Below are 20602 nucleotides of genomic sequence, written 5' to 3'. Positions count from 1 at the left end.
GATTCCTTTCATGTTATAAACAAATCCTATTGCAATTCCATCATAATCCTGGTAAAACCCAGATTCAGTTTTAGTAATTACTTGATTTAATTAAGTAGATCATACGATCAGCAAACATAGTTGGTTTTCTAACCAAGTTTCAGGCCTTTAAGAGGGTTGTTTACATGTTTGTAACTTTGTTTTGTTTTGTAAAAGGTGAAATAGACTCACTTGTTAATAATAAAAAAAAACTTATCAAGCTTGTATCTCAAAACCAGAAATAAACTTTGTGAGTTTGATAAAAAGACTCACAACTCAAAGATAAAATGAAATGCTCAAAGTCCTCATTAGTAGTTGTTCTGGAGCTATAGATTGTGACGTTCAGATTTCCTCTCTTCTGAACACATGACTTCTCATGTTGGTTTAAAAGTTGGAAAATGAAAATGTAAATATCTGCAATTCCCAGACAACTGGCCAAAATTCCTCCACTGAGGAAGATTGTGTGATACATCTGAAAGCTCCAGAGCAGTTTTTAATGGGCAGTGTGGTGAGATTAGTTTTACAGTTTCCTTTTCCAAGGTCAAGAATGAACATTTAGTGTATAAACCGTCACGAATCTACAAGCCAACTCTATTCTATTTATTCTATTCTATCTAGCCAAGTCTATTATAATACCAATCTTTCTTGGTGAGTATTTTAATGGATGATTTTGGGATGTAAATCTTTTTTCCTTTGTCTTTTTCTTTGTCTTTTTTTTTTTGCTGTATAAAATTGGTGTCGCATACTATCCATGGAATAGTTTTACTTACAAATCTCCAAGCCATTCAACTGTCTAGCTGTCTCAGAATATAGGCATGTTATGTTTTTCCTTTAGCTTAAATGCATTTTGTCATCTGTTCTAATCTCTATCAATAGCACACATAATAGATTGCACAGTGATTTTCTGTCTCCAATCACACACTCTCTGGTCGTCAGTGAGTGGCCTCTTCTTTTTCTTGTAAATTGAGTCGGACATTTCAGAACATAGCAGTAGTAAGTTTTTTTGTCCTGAGAAATTATAAAAGTACCTGCTCTTATATTACAAACACACATGTTTGAATGCAGCCTCTCTTCCCAATCCAGTAAACCTTTCCTCACTAGATTCCCAACATTAATTTAACAGTGCACATGCTGAGATAATCACCGAGATGGTGGCTGGATTATGGTGAGTCACTAGCTACATAAGCATGCAGCTTATGCACGATGGCTCTCAGACAATCCCTGTGTCCAGTCTCAGAGGTTGATGGGAGGAAACAGACAGTCCATCAGTATGTCTTTGCAGACGGTCTAGTCTTGCGTCTGTCTGGTGTCATGGTCAGTGTCTGGGTCGCTGTGTAACCGTAGAATCTGAGAAGAAGGCCACACTTACAGACTCTCTGTGTTCACTTTCTTTAGCTTTTGCCTGAGGTTGTGAGAGTAAAGCACATTTTGTTTTGATTTTGTGGAAAATGACAAGAATTTGAGTGCTTATTTGTTACCAGTGCAACCTTCAACAACACAGTACCTCTGACACAGTGGGGAATTCATTAGTTATTTAATTAAAATGTAAAAAGGTAATTTACACTTTTTCTTCATGAAATGTTCAAACCACAGAAAACGGAACCACTGTAACGTAAGTTACAGTTGTTGTAAGTTGTAACCAGTGGCTGACCCCTCAGTCCCTTGACCCCTAACAATAATGATGGTCACATGCAGTACATTGTAGAGATAATCCCATCAGTGTCCTGTTCAAGCACCTGCATCAGGCGCTATGGTCATGTCTAGGGGTTGAAGAAGCCTCTGTAAAGCCTGTGAATTGTCTGTCTGCATGGGAGGAGTCCAACACTCTGGGATTACAGGGCTTCATTATACACCAGGAGACAATACTGCAGCACAGGGAGAAAGCAGTCAAAAAGAGCAGTGGTAGTATAACAGCATCTGGACAGGCAGTTGGTTATCTGAGAAACATCCTCTTTGAGCATTTTTCCTGACGTATGCAGATGGTTTTGAATTCACATCATGCTCCTGACATCTTTTCCAAGCACCTTTTTCCCTCAGTTTTTGGTTTGTGGACATTTGTTTTCTTAGCAATTTACCACCTTCTTGTTTCCTAAAATCTTATTACAAAGGAAGGCAGAGTATTTTTCTGGCAAATCATGTATTTGAACAGCAGAAATAATGCCATCAACACAGAAAGGAGTAAGAAGAACATAAAACGGAAAACATGTGAGTACAGACACACCACTCAATTTAAATTGTAGGATTTTATTATGTAGATGTAGACATATTTATACTGTGGTCAATAAGATGCAATAAATAATATGTTCAAGCATCTCAACAGTGCTGTATGACACCGACTTGATTCTTTTGTCCTTTTCTCTCAGGGGCTCACTTGAATTCAACTCCACGTCCGGAAGAGATCTTCACCCTGACATCCCCAAAGATAGGGGGAAAGGTGGGGAACAAGGAGACAAAGGAGAACATGACAGAGGCACAGGAGAACATGCAGCACACTGCGTTTGGGAAGGCCTTTTATGATCTGACCCATTCAGAAAGGGTGATGAATGATCTGACATTTGGACGGCGGGTGGGGCTTTACGAGCTGAGAGGAGAGATTGGCTCTGGAAACTTCTCTCAGGTTAGATTGGGGATACATGACCTGACCAAAGGTGAGATGATGGGTGCTTTACTTTTTTTTTTACCCCCATTTTCACAGCTTTAGTGATCAGGTAGTGGCTTACATGAGGCTCTAAATTAACTTCACTGTTGCAAGAATGTTCATGCTGCTCACATTGTTGTATTTTCTGTTGATACTTCTAAATTAGAAAATACATGATCTATGTTAACTAACACAAATGTGCTTTACGAGTTTAGTTGGTTTAAAGGCCTCTATCAAGTACTGAAGCCATTAATGTGCATGTGTACCAGAGTTATTGAGATAAATCTGTCAAAGTAATAATAAGTTGGTAAGAAAAGGCCACACCTCTCTTATCTCTCCCAGTTAAAACATCTGAAGCACCAGTGCAAACACTGCCAATGAAAGTGGGTCAAGTAAGCCTGTCTATACTGAATATATACAGTTTCAGATTTCTACTCCTCTAATGTGTCACTTCCAAGTTTAAATACATTTTGTGTTTATGTTACATGTGAGACATTTGTATTTGTACTAAATCACATTTTCCATTTTAGTATAATGAAAGTGAATTAAAATGCGATAAAAATGTATTAAATGTAAAAGAACTTTTATTAAGCAATGTAGGCATGAAAGTATATGAAAAAGTGCAAGGCAAGTGAATACAGGATTGATGATTTGCAATGGTCTAAAAACAGAGGATTTTGTCTTAGTTGATCAGAATTTTTAAATATCTATAATGTTTTTACAACATAGAAACATAATCTTCTACATGGCTTTTACTAGGAAGCTATTTTCATATATCCCTGTAGCACATACTTTAGTAGATTAAGAGGGTTTTATGTGACAGTTAAGTACTTGTTACCTGATTCATATTATTTGTTATAAACTGTCAGTTTTAAAATGAAAGTATAGACATCCAGAGTCATTTCATGGAACCTCATTCAGCTCAGCTCAACATATTACACAGTGTAAATCCCGTCTGGGTCATTCCAGATGTCAGAAGACATAGCTAATCTCATCAACCAGCCATCCACTGCACTGTCTTCAGCCTTCCCAGCCAGCAGCTTGTGTGCGACATGGCTGATGATACTGACACAGCCATTCTGTTGGAACTAATAAAAGGCCTAGATCAAAACATAAAGGAAAGAAGGAAAAGCTATACTCAACGACATAAGGAAATTAAATAATAGAAAAGTGAGAGAAAAAGGGTAAAGTGTGTTTATGTGTTGTGGCCTCACTGCCTTTGCCCACATCTGTCTTCATCTGATAGAAAGAGTGGCAGTAAAAATCTTGGAGAAAGGGCGTCTGGACAAGCAATCGCAAGCACTTTTCACCTCCGAAATCTCTTGCATGGAGAAGCTGTCTCATCCCAACATAGTGCGCCTGTATGAGGTGGTGGAGACGCTCAAGCGACTCTATCTGGTGATGGAGTATGCCAGCGGAGGAGAGTTGTTCTCCCGTATCAGCACCAGAGGGCGCCTGTCAGACCTTGAGAGCAAGCTTGTGTTTTCCCAGGTCCTGTCTGCTGTCAAATACATGGTAAGTCAACAGCATCCTGCGGGGAGAACACTGTAAGCAGTACACTTTGTTGTAAACTGAAAGAAGAGATTCCCTGTGCAGAATATTAAAACAACAGAATGCTTTTTAAAGTATATCACATCATTTTAAAATACTTTCATAGGAGATATCGAGTATTTCTGAGCTAAGTAGTGAATCAAGGCAATGATGAAATGAAAACTGCTTTTCTTGTGACTTGTGCATTTAACGGTTCTTACCTTCACACCTTTAACCAACTGTGCAGCAGAGCTATTTAATTTTGTAATGCTAAGTGCAACAATCACACTTTTTTCTCTTTTTCCAGCATGATAATAATATTGTGCATAGGGACCTGAAGGCAGAGAACATCTTCTATACCAGCACCTACTGCATTAAAGTGGGTGACTTTGGTTTCAGCTCCTCCTGCTGCCCCAGCGATGTCCTTTACACATTCTGTGGCTCTCCACCTTATGCAGCCCCTGAGCTGTTCAAAGAGAGAAGTTACATTGGTCAGTATGCAGATATCTGGGCACTGGGTATCTTGCTTTACTTCATGGTGACTGCTACTATGCCATTCAAAGCTACTAACACGGGCAGGCTTAGGTGTTGTATCCTGCAGGGCTCCTATTCTATTCCCCCATATGTACCCAGACCCTGCCAGATGACCATTAAGGGCCTCCTGAGGCCGGTTCCTGTGGATCGCCTCACTCTGGCACAGATCATGGACAGCGATTGGATGAGAGGTATTGAATACCCCCAGGCCTACCCAGAGTGTGACCCTACACCCTACCACCTGTTCGAGCCTTCCAACATCCTGAGCTCAGATGAACTGAATGTGAAGGCAGCACTGGAGGATCTTGGCATCACCAAGGCCAGTCTCCTCAACAACAGTGTAGACCTGAGAAGCCCCATTACTGGGGCTTACCGGATTTTGCTACACCGTATCCAAAAGAGGAGTTCTGTGGAAGCTGTGGGCTACAGCCAGAGGTGCACCAGAGAATCCCACAACAGACTCAGATGGAGAGCCGGCTCAGATGGCCTGCTAAACAAACGCCACTCTGTGGTCTGTGTCATCATGTAGCTTAGTTTCTTAAAGGAAAAGGAAAATGGAAATGGGCTTATTTGCCTTCCTTCCAACAGTTTGATGAGAAGATCAATACCATTGTGTGTGTGTGTGTGCGTGTGTGTGTGTGTGTGTGTGTGTACTGCCTATGTATAAAGTATGAAATAAGAGCCAAGGAGCAGTTGGCCTAGCTGTGTAACTTACAACATTATGTTTTAAAATGTCCTTGCCCTCTTATCAATTGTTTCATCAATTATCAATTATCATCATCTTACTATTTCTATCTATTCTATGCAGTTGATTTAATTTAATTTAATTATTTAGTTTTTAAAATCTATTTTGTAGGTTTTATGATTACATTTACCATCATTATTCTTAAATTGTTTCCATTTGTACTGCCTAAAAGCACTTTGAATTGCACCGTCCTGCACAAAAGGTGCTATACAAATAAAATTTGATTGAAGTTTTAATGATAGCTAAACATAAAGACTGGAAGAACAGCTGGTCTGGCTCTCATCAATGTCTGCCAGCACCTCTGTGGCTCAATAATGATCATGTTATATCCTTTTTATTCAATCCATACACAAACACAATTTCTTCACAAGTAGCGCAATGACTTCCCAAAGTCTTGTTGTTGTTGTAACTTGAGGTCATCAAGACCAAATACAACGTATTACTTAATGGCCTTCCAGTCTTTATGCTAAGCTAGGCTAATGGCCTCCTGGATCCAGCTTTAAACTTAAAGGTTTAGTGTGTAAGTTTTAGTGGCATCTAGTGGTGAGGGTTGCAAATTGTAACCATTGCAACCAACTGCTCAAGTCACTGCTCACCCCTCCCTTTCCAAGCACGGAGGAGAAGCTACAGTGGCCGACACGCTCTGTCTGCTCTTGTGCTAAATGATACACGTGGTCCTACATCTGTCCCAATTTCTAGTCTCGTCTTACTTCTAACAAACCAGAAGACTACTACTATTATTACTACTACTGCTTCTGCTTCTTTTTCTCCTTTTCTTTGTATGTATTCACCATAGTGACGAAACACGCTCTGTAGAGCAGTTTGGCCTTTTGGCCTACATGGTGGTGCAACGTGGCAAGTTCTGTGTAAGTGGACCCGCTCATTCTAAAGTAACAAAAACATAACAATTCATTATGTAAGGTCTTTATACACCACTGAAAACATAGTTGTATGTACATTATATTGCATTTTTGTCAATAGATCCTCCTAAATAATACACAGTGAACCTTTAAACCTTCAGTGAGGTACTATTGTCTTCCCCTTCTGACAGTGAATGTAATTACACAACCCTGTCGACACGTGCTTATGACGTATGGGCTTCGCCATACTGAGTTGCTGCTGTCGCTACAGTTGCTTCCCTCCTTCAGCTCTGGCAAACCAATCATTCGCGGTTGGCATAAAACACTTTACTACCGGTTCACCATCGCTGAAACCAGACACCAGATTTAAAAACTCTTGTATACTGTGAAATAAAAAGAGATTAACCTGGTGATAAGCTTAATCAACATTGGACAGAAAGTGGTTTCAGATTTGAATGTGATTTTCAAAAGAGGCTCTCGTGTTGTGGAAGTACATTGGCGACAAAAGATTCACTTCCATTTCATGCTAATGCTGCTCACGGTGAATGAAAGTGTAGACCCAGTGGCTTACTCTGTGACTATATTTGGCACTCTTTTGACCGCTAAGACAACATCTAAAGTTTTTACAATGAGAGCTACATTTAAACCAACCTAGCGATGAAAGAAATTTCACATGAGGGTGGACAATGAGAGGGATCCTTCTTCCAGTAAAGCAACAGGAATGTGGAAATATCAAAGCCATATGAGGGTTTTTTTTATTGTAAATGAGTAAAATGTAAACAATAGTTCTGACTAATAGGGATCTGCCATTTTTTAAATACATTTTAGTGTAAAAATGTAATGTATTTGTATAATAACTTTCAATAAACAAATAAAATTAATTAGCAGGGCAAGGAGTTATTATTTTGTGCTGGTTGTTAACTTTTCTTTCTTACCTTTTTATTTCAAAGAAAACATAATTAATTAATTTCCTTACTGATGTTTTATTCAAAGGAGGATGTGAAATTTATATCTGATGTAGCTAAAATGATGTCCTTTTTATTTCTGCAAAAAGAAATTCCAGTACTGTATCTCATTCTATTTAACAGGCACAGTATATTAAATTTTTTTAAAGTGATAAGGTAATGTCACTTTAAAAAATGGTAAACTGAACATTGACCTTTATTGACCTTTAAGAATGACTAACAACTACTCACTACAGTCACGTATCACAAAATATTTCTGTCACACTTTAGCATAAAATCCTGCAAATACAGTTCACTGCTCGTGGTGAAAGAAAGTAGTTGCTATGACAGTTTTCGGTGTTAGGTTACAGCAATAAATTTAAAGTCGTTTCCAAATAACTTTGTGGTGTGCAATGTTTTATGACTGCTTTCATCTTTCTTTTTTTGTTGCCCTTTCTACCTTTCTTTCATAGGAATGATTTATAATTCCAACATCGCATCAAACTTGCACAGACTTCTGTTAACATAAAGTTCAAAAGTTATGACGGTGGCAATGATTGGAAACTGGAACAAGTCTGTGCTGCTACTTTTAATAATGTTTTCACTCATTTTTTAAACCCTCCTATAACACTTCAGAACCTAATTTTCATTCTTGTCAATATGTGCTCAATCATCCTATTTCCTGTAATTTATCACATTTGTTTCTGTTTAAAATGATTTTTCCCCCACCTCATACTTTCCTTTCGTGGTTTTTCCCCTTGATAAAAGAAGGCTAAAATTTCAGTTCTGGATGCCAATCAGCAATTTCTTGCTGCCCCAGCATGCAAAAACAATGAGCGCAGCACACTTGTCAGCACTGTTGTGATATATAAAAGAAGAAATGAAACTCCAGCACCAAAAACCTTTTCAAGCTGCAACCCAATTCTTTGACCTCAGAAAGTGGTGCATCTATTAGTTACACCCAATTCAATTTTGGATGTCCATCAATATTGTATATGCCATTAATGTTTCTGTAATTATTGTGTATTTGTCAAGCTATTTATCACATTTGCCTGTGGGCAATGTTGGCAGTCTATTCAAACAAATACTTCACCTGCGTGCATGGAGGATTCTCATCTTTTTAATGTTGACTGCCCTGTTAAAAAAAGTATTTTTACACAACAGTCGTATCAATCTCACCTTTCAGTCACGTGTACATTAGCTAGGAAGATGCATTCACATCATGATGCTATTGAAGTGTATTTTAACACAGTTCGCAAGATGAAGCCTCTGCAAGGCACCGATGTGTGGAAATCATCAATCTCCAAAGACAGCGCAGTCAAACACATTGCATTACTCACAGCCAGATTTTATCAGCTGCATGTCCCGGCAGTTCTTGTGAGAGCCCATGGAAGTGAGACAGTAAAACACTTCAACGCACCATTTCAGATCAGATACTGCTAGTTGTAAATCAGCACATCACATTTACAGACAGTTTCATTGAAGCTTCACATGTGCTTTCTGCAGATGTTTTACACAATTGATAAAAAATACAAAAAATTAAAATTGATAAAAAATAGAACAAAAGACCAAATAAAATGTCAGAGAGATAAAACTAGAATGACGTAAAGACATACTACCTCAAATAAACGCCTGCCTGAATAAGTAGGTCTTCGGTTGATTTTTTAAAATGTCAAGAAAGCTTGCATGTAGCTAAAGCTAAGCCAGTACAGGGAGGTAAAACAGAGTAATGTGCTTCCTTTTCCTAGTCTTTGTTGAAAGTCTGGCCACAGAATTCTCAACTAGCTGAAGTTTCCCAATCAGTTTTTATGGCAGGCCAACTAAGAGTGCATTAAAATTAACTAAATAGAGGTATACATATATATAAAAAAGAGAGCAGGGGCCAAAACAGTTTACTGTGCAATACAAAACAGCAAGTTGTGTTTCACAGATAAAAGATCACCTAGACTAACATAGAACTTTCTGCCAGTTATGTAGAATCAAAACCAGTTTTAAGCACTGCCAGGGAGACCAACCCATATTTCCAGATAATTAATTTAAATAGTGTTCTGAGTTAAGTGTCTTTAGGATGAAGGGAGAAAAGCTGTCATTTACACTCTTGAGGAAATAGCTAGGGACTGGATCAAGAGCACAAATGGAGGAGGATGAGCGACAATCTCACGGAGGTCAGTATGCAAAATACTGGTATAACACAGTTGGAGGACTTCCATGAGGTGGGTCGCCAAGCTTATTCTACTAATGACTGACCTATAGGAGGCAACTCTTGCTTTAAAAAAGGTAGCAAAGCCCTCATGTATCTGAGTGATGATGTAGCAGCCCATCAATGATTGAGAATAGTCACTTTTCTCGGTTATGATCTTAGAAAAGTTGACCCACAGTGTGAACATTTTTATTATACATGACAACTTTTTCTTTCATAGTATTACAGTATCAAAAGTGTTACAGCGGTTCTGGGTGGGGCCAGTAACATGCTGATTAAGTTATAGGCTGTCAAGAGATATTAAGGAGTGGCCTTAGATCCGATTCATTATTTACGTGGATATAAATATGACCATTTACAATTATTCAATCAGAGGTAATGATAATGAGAGACATAAGTTCTGAAAACTCAAAGAAAGCGTTAGATGTAATCAGATGTGCAAATGACACCAACTGCAGTCAAAGTCCTAATGGCAGGAATATGACAATAAAGAGAAATATTCACCCATCAGTTTCCCAGTTCCTCAAACTCTGTTCAGAGTCACAGCAGAAGATGGATTTTATCCCAGCATGCATTGATTGAGATGCAGGGAAACACAAGAACAATGCAAAAATATGCAACCCACAATTTCACTGCAAGAGCATGAAGGGGAAAAAATAACATTGTGTAAAATTGTGAAAGTGAGTGAATTAACATTTATCTTACTATAAATAACAGCTGATTGTGTTTTTTTGTTCCAAAGAAAATCTTTTTGTTCCAGTAAATTGTGGTAGTTAATATTTGTTTAAGTTGGGAGTAGTAGTATATCTACGTGTTGTATAGAACTGTGTCGAATTTAAACACTATTCCAAACGTTTGAAATACTGCCAGCATAAACTTATTTAATGATCATCAGATGATGAGGAAGAATTTATGGCTGCCTCATAAAGCAACCTGGAAATCAGATCATGTGCAGACATTTTAAGGAGCTCAGCCTTAAGGTAAATGTTTAATTGTTTCTGCTGTATGACTTGTGTTAATCCAATATACACATTCTTGAGCGTCACACCTGTGTGAGCAAGTACAGGAATGGGGTGTCCCTTTTTCACTCTCTTTTCTACGTAATACCCCTTGTACCACAAAAGATTGAACTATCAAGGGGAAAATACTGACTGAAAATCATTCATGTGACATACTCATAAACGAGTGGGAGGTGATAAGAAAGTTTATTGTAATAATGCTTTTATGGGAACACATATACTTTTATGGGATCACATTTCCTAAAATAAAACCTATGCACAACATGTATGAAAAGAGTGACATTTAAACCATTTAGAAGAAATTAAGAGTTTCACCTTTTCTATGACACACAATTCAGAAAGGCATTTGCATTTGACAATTTGTGTTCGCACATAAACAAGCATAGATATCTGAACACATCATGAAAGAAATACTATATATACACACACACACACACACATATATATATATATATAATCATTTACACTCCATCACCATTAATTAAACAGCTTATTTAATATCTGATGTCTTAAAAGGCAAGAAAATTGTCACAAATATTCTCATTGAAGCAGCTATGCGGAAAAAGCATTTATATGTGATGTCGATTCTGCCCAAGCTTTTGACCTTTATCTCAGTGCAGAGTGAAAGCAAAAGTAATGCTACAAGATTTCTTTGGCCAGCCTCCTCTGCTGCCTTCCAGTAAGACACCATAAAACCGCTTGTTGCTTAATGATAAGATTTGGCAGAGGGAGAAGAGGGCCATTGTAGCAGACACTCGTCCTCAGCCTCTGTGTCGTGTACGGAACTGTGAAGAGCAAAGACATCGGTTTGAAAATCAGTTCACAGATGTTTCATATAGTTTAAAGTGCCTTTAAAATCATGTGTCATTTTTATTTTATTTTAGAGCCGCAACATTCCTTATTCTTTCTTACGTCACGTAAGTTTTTCACTCATTTTAAGAAAACAAGGCTATTATGACAAACATAGACAGACCTGAGAAGATGGATTGTTTTGGAGTACAAACACTTCAGTGATTACCCACCTTCTTTAACTTTTTGTCAATCTTTGTCACCAGTTCTTCAACCCATTTCTCTTTCGGGTCTGCGCAAAACACACGCCCCCTCTTCATTTTGAAGCTAGGGGATAAACAGGTTTGAGTAACAATGATGGAAAACTTGCATTAAAATTATTGTCTGTGCATGTGTACTTACATTACAGCAGGGATGTTGCAGCTTCCATCTGTGAACTGCATTGTGTAACTAACTGCATGTTTTTGAGAGTTGACATTCATTTTCTTCACATACTTTAAACAGCAGTCATCAAAGGACCCTGAAGGACCAAAAATCCAGTACAGTAAAGTCAGAAATCCACAGTATGTACAATATAATATAATTTTTACTGCATTGTTTACACAAAATAGACAAAGTCCATTTAATCTAGACAATCAATCAAAATTAAATTGACATAATTAGGGAATGTTAAAGGTGCTGAACAAAGCAATAAGTACACAATGAGGCCATATCTGCCTACACAGGTACTTTAGCAGTAAACCAGCCTCATTGACCCTCATTTTATCTACTTCCCAGCTCTATATTACAAGCCACCTGTGTGAGCCTACTGCCAGACATCAACTGTTCTTTTACAGTGGATCTTACCTTGTGCCAGTACAAGACTGAGACAAGTTGTGATCACCAGGAAGAACAGCGTGTTGAACCGCATGGTGCAGTCTGTAGTTGCAGCTCTGAAAAAAGCCAGATGGATGCAAAGAATTAGAAGGTTTACCTGCAATCAGCATTATCGCTATTGTAGTTCCTCCCACTCCTTCCCTATTCACATTTGAAACCTTGAACCTTGAACAAATATTTCATATTGACTCTCTTTGTGTGAATGTACATGCGTATTACATATGTATCTAACAACCTTTAACTCTATTTCTCTTGAGTTGACATTCTCTTGACATTTGGCACCTGGTGAATAAAGCGATCATAGTTCTAAAACATCAAACACTTTGTTTTTGATATCCACAAATGTTTCTATTATTCTTTTGGTAGCAAAAAAATTGAAATGTTATTGTTTTTGATGTGCTGAAAAAAAAATCACACCTGTTCACTATGTATTCTGTATTGTAATCAGTTTGAGTTAAGGCATACAATTAAAATTCTTAACATAAACCTGCCCAGGGATTGCAAATGAAAACCTGACACCTTTAATGTAAATGCTGTCATTGATGAAGTTAAGTAAAGTCAAGCAAAAGTGCTAAAAATTATTAAAATCTTACTTAATTATATCTGATAGAATATTAATGACCATTAAAAACATTCAGGGATACTCCAAATTAAAACAGAGCACAGTGTCTCTATTTATATTAGGATTACAGGTAACTCACCTCAAATGCTCCAGTTGTATTTCGTAGCTCTCTTGTTGTGCCTGTGCAAGAAAGGCGAGGCATTCTTTTAAAGCAATTTGCCAGGGATCATATTTCCATAAACGCAACTCACCTTTGCACCTTGTCTCATCTATCTTTTTTTTTTTACGATAGATGTGTGTGTCTGTGTGTGTGTGTGTGGGGGGGCTCTTTCTCCTCAAGAGTTCATGACGGGCCCATGAAGATGTTACTCTAACCATTGGCATCCAACCTAACGCAGGGTTTTCATAGAAGGAAAGCTGGACAAACAAATAGGAAGCAGCCCAATGTTGCTTGAGGTTGTTGGAATTGGAGTCGGGCCTGTTAAACATCCCCTCACACTGACAGTTACATGTTGAGAAATACTCAGTCATCCATAATGGCTGTTGAATGAAGGTATTTAGTGCACTGATTCTTACTTGTACTTATATAACTTGTTCTCAACTCTGCTGAGGAAGCAGAGCACTTAAGAACCTCATTTAACAAAAGGGTAGAATAACAAACTTAGACAATAGATTTTTGATGCATCTGTTGAAGCCTGCAGAAATCCATGGCCTTATAGTTTTAAGAGAAATGTGTTATAACAAGCAACATTTTTAGATATTTGTATCTTCTTACTCACACTGTGTTTGTTTCTTCTGTGCTTCTATTTGAAGACAAGTACACACCATTATACCAATTTGACCTATTTTATTGATTAGATTCATATGTTTTTGCTCAAACTGGGTGGATATTATCTATTTCTTTCAATATCATAGGTGTCATTTACACTGGGGATGTTGGGGACATTACCCTTTTTGGAAGTAAATGTCCTGAAAAATAGCTTGCAACAAGAAATGTTAAATAACAAAGGAAAACACTATGAGAAGGTTTATTTGCACAGTAAGAAAGTAAATTTAGAAGAAACAAATGCATTGTCCAAAAATCAGTCAGAAAAAACATAAAGAAGTTTCTGATTACTGCATTATAGTCTATTATAATTCTTTATATTTTGAATAGTCAACTGCTAGCAGAATTTTGTGTTTTTCTCCATATAAATAAAAACATTTCCATCCTAAATTGGTGCAGAATATTTCTCTAGAATGCAGGAAATTAAGTGTTTAATTAAGTGTTCAAAAGACCCCCCACTCATATATTTCAATAGTGTTATATATCTTCTCGTCTCATAAGATTGTGCATCGTCACACCCCTAATCTGTCCTTTATGACCCCACCACTTTTCAACACAAAGCATCATAATGGTCATCATCATAACAAAGCATATAATTATCAAATCTTAATCAATTTGATAATTATAACAATAAAACATATACATGTGCACTTCTACATGATATGAATATGCATTTTCATCTAACATTTGCCATGAAAAGTATTGTTTATATTATACACACTCGCTGCATTGGCTTTTAACTCTGCACTGATACCTCATGGTGGCTGGTGTTGCAGGAAAATCCAGTCTGAGCTGCTATTTTATTTTGGAGACATCATACACAGTTATATTCAGAAAACTAATCCCCCTCCTTAAGTTTAAAAATCCTTTGCTTTTATACACATACAATACAAGATTTGTCTTTGTTTCCAGGCAAATCCACCTAAAAGGCTCATCTGAATGCATTACACTTTCAGTCTGTAAACTCGCTGTGAAATCATTTCTAAGCTTCACTTGATAATATGAAGCATGACCGCCATGCAGACAGAAATGACATCCTACTTCTACTTTATGGGTATTCATTTAGTGGTTGTACATTTAGCTCTTTTTTTCTCAGACATAAATCAACAATATTGCATTGTACAACACTGTATGCGGAGCATTATTTTTTATTCATTTATGAGATTAACCGTGTTTACTGCATCTGCATCTAGCTTTGTGTGAAACATAAACACTACATTTCATTTAGAGAACATTAGTTAATGTTCAGAATAACGATGATAGTGCTGCCGTTGCTCATTTACTTTAATCATGTGTGGAAGTCCCCAACAGATGTTTTATCGGGCCATAAAGGCTATATCACACAATCAATACCTGCTCAAGACCTGTTTTGAGCCCTGGAGCTTACAGGCAAGAGAAAATAAAAAGTCATAAGTCACTGCATTTTAAAGTCTGTGTCTATGTAGATTTAAAATTGATGGCCTACATGTGTCAACATTATTAGTCTGATATCACTATTTACTGACAATGTATTATATATTATTATTACAATTATATCAACTTGAGTAAAGTCTAAAATTTATGTTGCTGTATTTTGCTTACTTAAACCAAAAAAAGTGCATTGTTGTGAAAATGCACCAAGACACACGTAAAGGGCTATTGACTTTCTCAGCTGTGCCCGTCACTATTCTCAGAAAAGCATGACCCTTTCGTGTGAGACATCGGTTGAACAGAATCAGATATGGAGCATCCTTCCTTCAGTCTTACTGTGATCTGACAGTTGAAAAGCTCTGTATTAAAAACACTTGTCAGCGTTGCCATATCGCGTATCCACCCAAAGCTTTTCCTTTTAATTCCTGAAAATAGACTGTAGTGTTCCATTCACGCAGATGTTGAACGCTTTGTGACAGATATTAATGAGCCTTGAGTGCCTGAGTGGACATCTGATAGCACTGTTCACTGTTTATACTCTTACCAAGACTCATCCACAGGGTCCACACACCCTGTCAAAGCCCAGTGAGGCGCTTCATTTCCTTCGCCTGCAGGATACTGGTGCTCCCTTTATTTGTTAGCTACACTGCTGCTCCAGATCACACGACTGTGCATTGTGTCGTAAAAGAAAGAATCTGAGAATTCCCAGTTGCCACCCAGGCATTAAAGCAATTAATAAAAATTTGGTTTGATTTATTCACAAATTGCCTCAGTCCCTTTATGCAATTCTGGTCTTGCTCCCTGGTAGACGTCTGGATTCAATCACAGTACAACATGAAAGAGATCTGAATGTTCATTGGCAAAGCAACCTATAACTTCAACAAGAAAAGAAACTATAGAGTTGGCTGTGATTACCTGTATTCCTGGTTGCGATTGCATATTCAAAATATCCTGATGGATTAATGGCATTGAATATTTGTCAGGAGATGATGGTCCACTGCCAGGGGTACTTGGACCCGAGGCCGTGAGATGATACATGAGTGTTGTCTTCAGCATTCCTTTCAGACAATATGATATGTTGTTTTATCCCTTCACTGCTGCTGTCATTTTGCATGCATATGAAGCAATTTATCAGTGTGTGAGAAACTTTACTTTGGCAAACAGTACAAAAAAGCTGCAGTAGAGATGAGGACAGAGCTGTCTGACATGTTGTAGACTGAATAATGATACTGATTTAACATTTACATCTGTTGCAACCATCCGTGTGTAAACTGCATGTTCCTGAAAAAGCAAATGAAAGCAAACATAAGGGGAAACAATCAAAAAAGAATTTAGTCTCTACCGTTTGCCATATATCATTTTTTTTACTGATTTGGGAGCATGTTTTCTGGGCACGGTGATGATGAACAGAAAGTTCAAAATCAGTAGTTTATCTCCTGCTGGGAACGTGAATGTGCAAAAAAACCCATGGTAAGGAGAGACATTAATTTGATCAGTGTGTTTTAGGAGAGGAAACGTCACCATGATCAAAAGGTTTTTTATAATCATAATAATAACAATAACTTATATTTATATAGCGCCTTTCACGAGACCCAAGGACGCTTTACACATAATTGCAGACACAGAGAAATATTAAGTCATTCAGGGTTGAATGCCTTTATGAAGAGGTGGGTTTTAGGAGTTTTTTGAAGGTGTCCAGAGAGGGAGCATTCCGGATCTCTGTGGGGATGGAGTTCCAGAGGGTGGGGGCTGCGACGCTGAAGACTCTGTTCCCAGTCTGGTGTGGGGGACAGAGAGCAGGCCCTTGTCGATGGACCGCAGGTTCCGTGAGGGGGAGTAGGGGTGGAGAAGGTCCAGTAGGTACTGGGGGGCAGTGGCATGGAGCGATTTATAGGTGAGGAGTAGGATTTTGTAGGTGAGCCGGTAAGTGAAGGGAAGCTGAGTGAGGATTGGGGTGATGTGCTGCCACGACCCAGTGTGTGTGAGAACCCTGGCAGCCGAGTTCTGGACATATTGTAGCCTGTCCAGGACCTTGCTGGGTACCCCATACAGGACACCATTACAGTAGTCCAGGCGGGAGGTGATGAAAGCATGGATGAGAGACTCTGCCACAGAGTCTAAGAGTGATGGTCGAAGTCTGGAAATGTTTTTGAGGTGGTAGAAAGCAGATTTGGTAATAAGTTTGACATGTGACTGGAAGGAAAGGGTGGAGTCCAAGATTACACCAAGGTTGCGGACTTCTTGGGATGGAGAGATGGAGCAACCATCCACTTTGAGGAGTAGATCACCTACCCTCAAGAGCAGTGGATTGGGAGCCACTACCATTGGCTCCATTTTGCTGCTGTTCAGCTTGAATAGGTTGGATGACATCCAGGTTTTTCCAGGCAGAAACGGTACTAAATGAAGAGGTGTTTGTAGAGCCTATTAAGCTCAGGTAATCTGGACTGAAATTTGGTTCAGAGAAACGAGGTTTATTTCACAGATACTTGAATGTACAAAGGCAGGTTCGTGGGGGTTTCAGGGGGGATCCAACAGGTCACAGTGATCCAGGTAGAAGGCCAGGAGAGTCCAGTGAGTCCAGTAGGTTGTCCAAAGGGAGTCCAAGTGAGGAGAGGAGAGTCGAACCAATTGGGGTAACCTGAGGCACAGAAAAACCAAGTCAGCGGGTCAGCAAGCAAACAATTGGAATAATCGGAACTGTCCTGAAGCATGACTGACAAGTAATGATCTGGCGCTGAGTGGAGGGAAGAGCCGGTATAACAAGCAGGTCGAGAAAGGTCTGATAGGCTGGCCACTGGTACCTGACCCCTGCACACCTGACTCCAAAGGGAGAAGGAAAAAACAAGGCAATATCCACTAGGCAAGGACAGGGTGTCTAACAGAGCCGAAAGAGCCGGCTCTCGGAAAAGAAGGGAGCCATAAGATCCAGCTTCCCTCAAAGAGCCGTAATTCTCATCACTACTAAAAATTTGACAGATATGCACATTTATATACTTCATATACTATATACTTCTATCACTGCTAAGATGACTGCGCAGAAGATAAGATCAAATACCACTCAACAAATGAGATGGTTTTGGGTTTTGTGAAAGAATTTTTGCATCATAATTACCCTTGTTTCTTTCCTGTGAAATTCCCCCAGGATTTATCTTCAGGTGTTAGTTACAATCATCTGGGGGAAAAAGAAGCCTGTTATGTAACAGAGTGTGTCTTAGGTGGTCTAACAGCACATGTCATTATACACACATAATACACACATCAGAAGGACAAGATGTCAGCTTTTCCACTGATGGATTCTGAAATTAAGTATAGCCAGTTTTACTATTCTAACAATGTTACAGAGGCAGTATTTGGAAATCTGCTACACTGGATGGTAACACAAACCATTCTTGTCAGGCACGACAAAAACGTACAAACACTTAGCTATAGTGTAACTAGGATTTGGTGAGAATTTAGCTCCACTGCCTGCTACCAATAAAAATGTTGACTAACTGATTTACAGTGGACATTGGACATCAGCTACACTGATGGATAAGAGAAGAAATGAAACTGTCATGGCTCAAAGTACAAGCTAAGCTCTGCTGATAGATGAGGGCCTACTGTGGCAAACAGCATAAACACAAGCAGTGGCTTGTTTGAGTTGTGCCTTAAGGGGAATTGAAGAATCTTTCTAAAAAACTGTTGGTAGGCATTGTGCAATGCAAACTCTTGTGAAATGTGTTCTATTTGTGTTCTTTAACCATATTGAAAATAACAAGGCAAACAACTAGTTTATGTTGGTCCTGCATTCAACTCTGCTTTTGCCTAACTCTGTATATGACTTTATGGCACCTGCTCACACTAATGGAAACATTTCATACATGGTGTGTGCAGAAGCTGTTGCTTTGACGCTTATTCTATACAGCAAAGAAACTCTTCATGGGAGAATGTTTTCTGTGATTCATTCCTCTACAAATATAATTAGTGTTGTAATCCCATTTATCTCAAGTTAATAAAATAGTCACAATGTTGACAATGTCATCTGGACATAATGAGGTTAAATGCCTGGTTATCTCCAGAAAGTACTTTCCTCATGCTATCAGAAGCCGATTTAGGGAGTTTTGAAAAAAAGATCCCTGAAATATGGCAGTTTGAAGATGTGTCAAATGTGTGTAAATGTGAGTATGATTTACAAATAGTATGTGACAATTGATTCAGCTATGAACCCATTACCTGACATTCTGATATTATCCTGTCCAGTCTTAGATTACTGAGAAATTATATTTGTTTCTCTGAGTTTCTATGATCTCTGATTGATTTAATGAAAACCTTCTAAAAAACTTTGGATAAAGTAAAATATATGGTTTAAATGATTTATTTAAATCTCAAAAATTGAAAGCACGGAAACACATTCATAATGATGTTATGTTATGTGAGGAAATATGTATATAAAATGATGGAAAAGTACAACCATTAAAAACATGCATGAGCATCTTGTGTTTGAATAATTCCCTAAGTGTGACCTTTGTGTTTCACTTTGATAACTGCCTATGAAGGAGGCTCACTCCATCTTTAAATGCTAGTTTGCCCCCTAGTGGCAAGTAAAATGAACTGTATTGGCTTTAAATTGAAAAATGACACAAGCAAAACTTTCCAGAAAAGACAGATTGAAAGGGGTCAAAAATTGAGATTTGTGATTTGTTTGTATCATATGTGATTCCCAGCATAGCAAATGTGGCCTCCATAAGATAACAATGCACCAGTATCACAGGAAAAAGAAGAAGAGTGCAAGCTGGAGAAAACAGTGCTTGTTCATAAAAGGGTTTTGTAAGCGTTTATGGGGTAAGAAAAGATATTACACATGACTGTTAGACCTCAAGAATACACATAAAGTGTTTTGTTGTCAATAAAACTCAACAGTCTAATTTTTTCAATTCAGTTTAATTGGGTCTGTTTAGAAAAATATTTCATTCTTAAAATACTACCATTTGCCAAAGCAAAACCAAAGAGCTTTAGGGTTATTTTTATTTCCTTTCACTAATTTCCAAAATAAACAAGCACATTAATCTAGCACAGTGAACATCATGTTTGTTTTGTTCAGGAAAGGCCCAGCTCTCTGGTAGACTCAAACGCGGCAGTCCTGCGCCACCACGTGTACAAATGTAATGATTAAAAGGAGAGACACAATCTGAAGCCATGTGAACCATGCTTTGTTTTTTTACCTTCACATTATTGACTGTCATACTAAATACCACCACCACCTGTACAGTAGGCCAACACTTCTGAGGAAGGCTGTGGAGCTACATCTGCAACTGGAAAGGTAAATAAACATGTAATGTGTACAGAAATTTTTTTTGTGTGTTTTTACACAGTGAATACATTTATATTACTTTACGACATATGACTCGCCTTTACTAAGGTCTCCTCTTTCGCCTACCAGGGTGGGATATGCCTCGGAAACCTGTCTGGAGGTCTGTTACTGTAGCACATTTTATATGGTTGCCTTTGCTTGTTGTGTCAGTGTGTTTTATTCCTCAAGACTTTGGGGGGGCTTATTTGGTGATATCAATCATCACAACAAAAATGATGACGTCAACTAAGCTGCCTCCATGACAACTCAACAAACTCCTCCTGCTGAGGAAGATCCTGGGATGTGGTTAAAGGTCCCAGAA

The 20602-nt window shown here is 38.2% G+C and overlaps 2 protein-coding genes across 2 annotated transcripts; one reads left to right on the top strand and one right to left on the bottom strand.

The window, feature by feature from the left end:
- Positions 1-2153: 2153 nt before the first annotated feature.
- Positions 2154-5282, top strand: LOC119902966 (serine/threonine-protein kinase NIM1-like). Its single transcript, XM_038719367.1, has 4 exons — positions 2154-2223; positions 2382-2666; positions 3903-4171; positions 4494-5282. Exons 1-4 carry the CDS (start codon positions 2154-2156, stop codon positions 5247-5249), a joined length of 1380 nt encoding a protein of 459 aa, XP_038575295.1. The 3' UTR covers positions 5250-5282.
- Positions 5283-10655: 5373 nt separating this feature from the next.
- On the bottom strand, positions 10656-12999 carry ccl25a (chemokine (C-C motif) ligand 25a). The gene is made up of 6 exons (XM_038717574.1): positions 12967-12999; positions 12855-12895; positions 12124-12209; positions 11680-11797; positions 11511-11604; positions 10656-11273 (listed from the first exon to the last, which is right to left on the bottom strand). The coding sequence occupies exons 1-6, from the start codon at positions 12982-12984 to the stop codon at positions 11250-11252; spliced, it is 381 nt and encodes a 126-aa protein (XP_038573502.1). The 5' UTR covers positions 12985-12999; the 3' UTR covers positions 10656-11249.
- Between the last annotated feature and the right edge of the window lie 7603 nt (positions 13000-20602).

This window comes from Micropterus salmoides, unplaced genomic scaffold, assembly GCF_014851395.1.
Source record: "Micropterus salmoides isolate LMB-PRFRI ecotype aquatic unplaced genomic scaffold, ASM1485139v1 Ms_hic_scaffold_14, whole genome shotgun sequence".
Lineage (NCBI taxonomy): Eukaryota > Metazoa > Chordata > Actinopteri > Centrarchiformes > Centrarchidae > Micropterus > Micropterus salmoides.
Note: the sequence above shows the minus strand (reverse complement) of the source record. Positions and strands in the feature narration are given on the sequence as shown.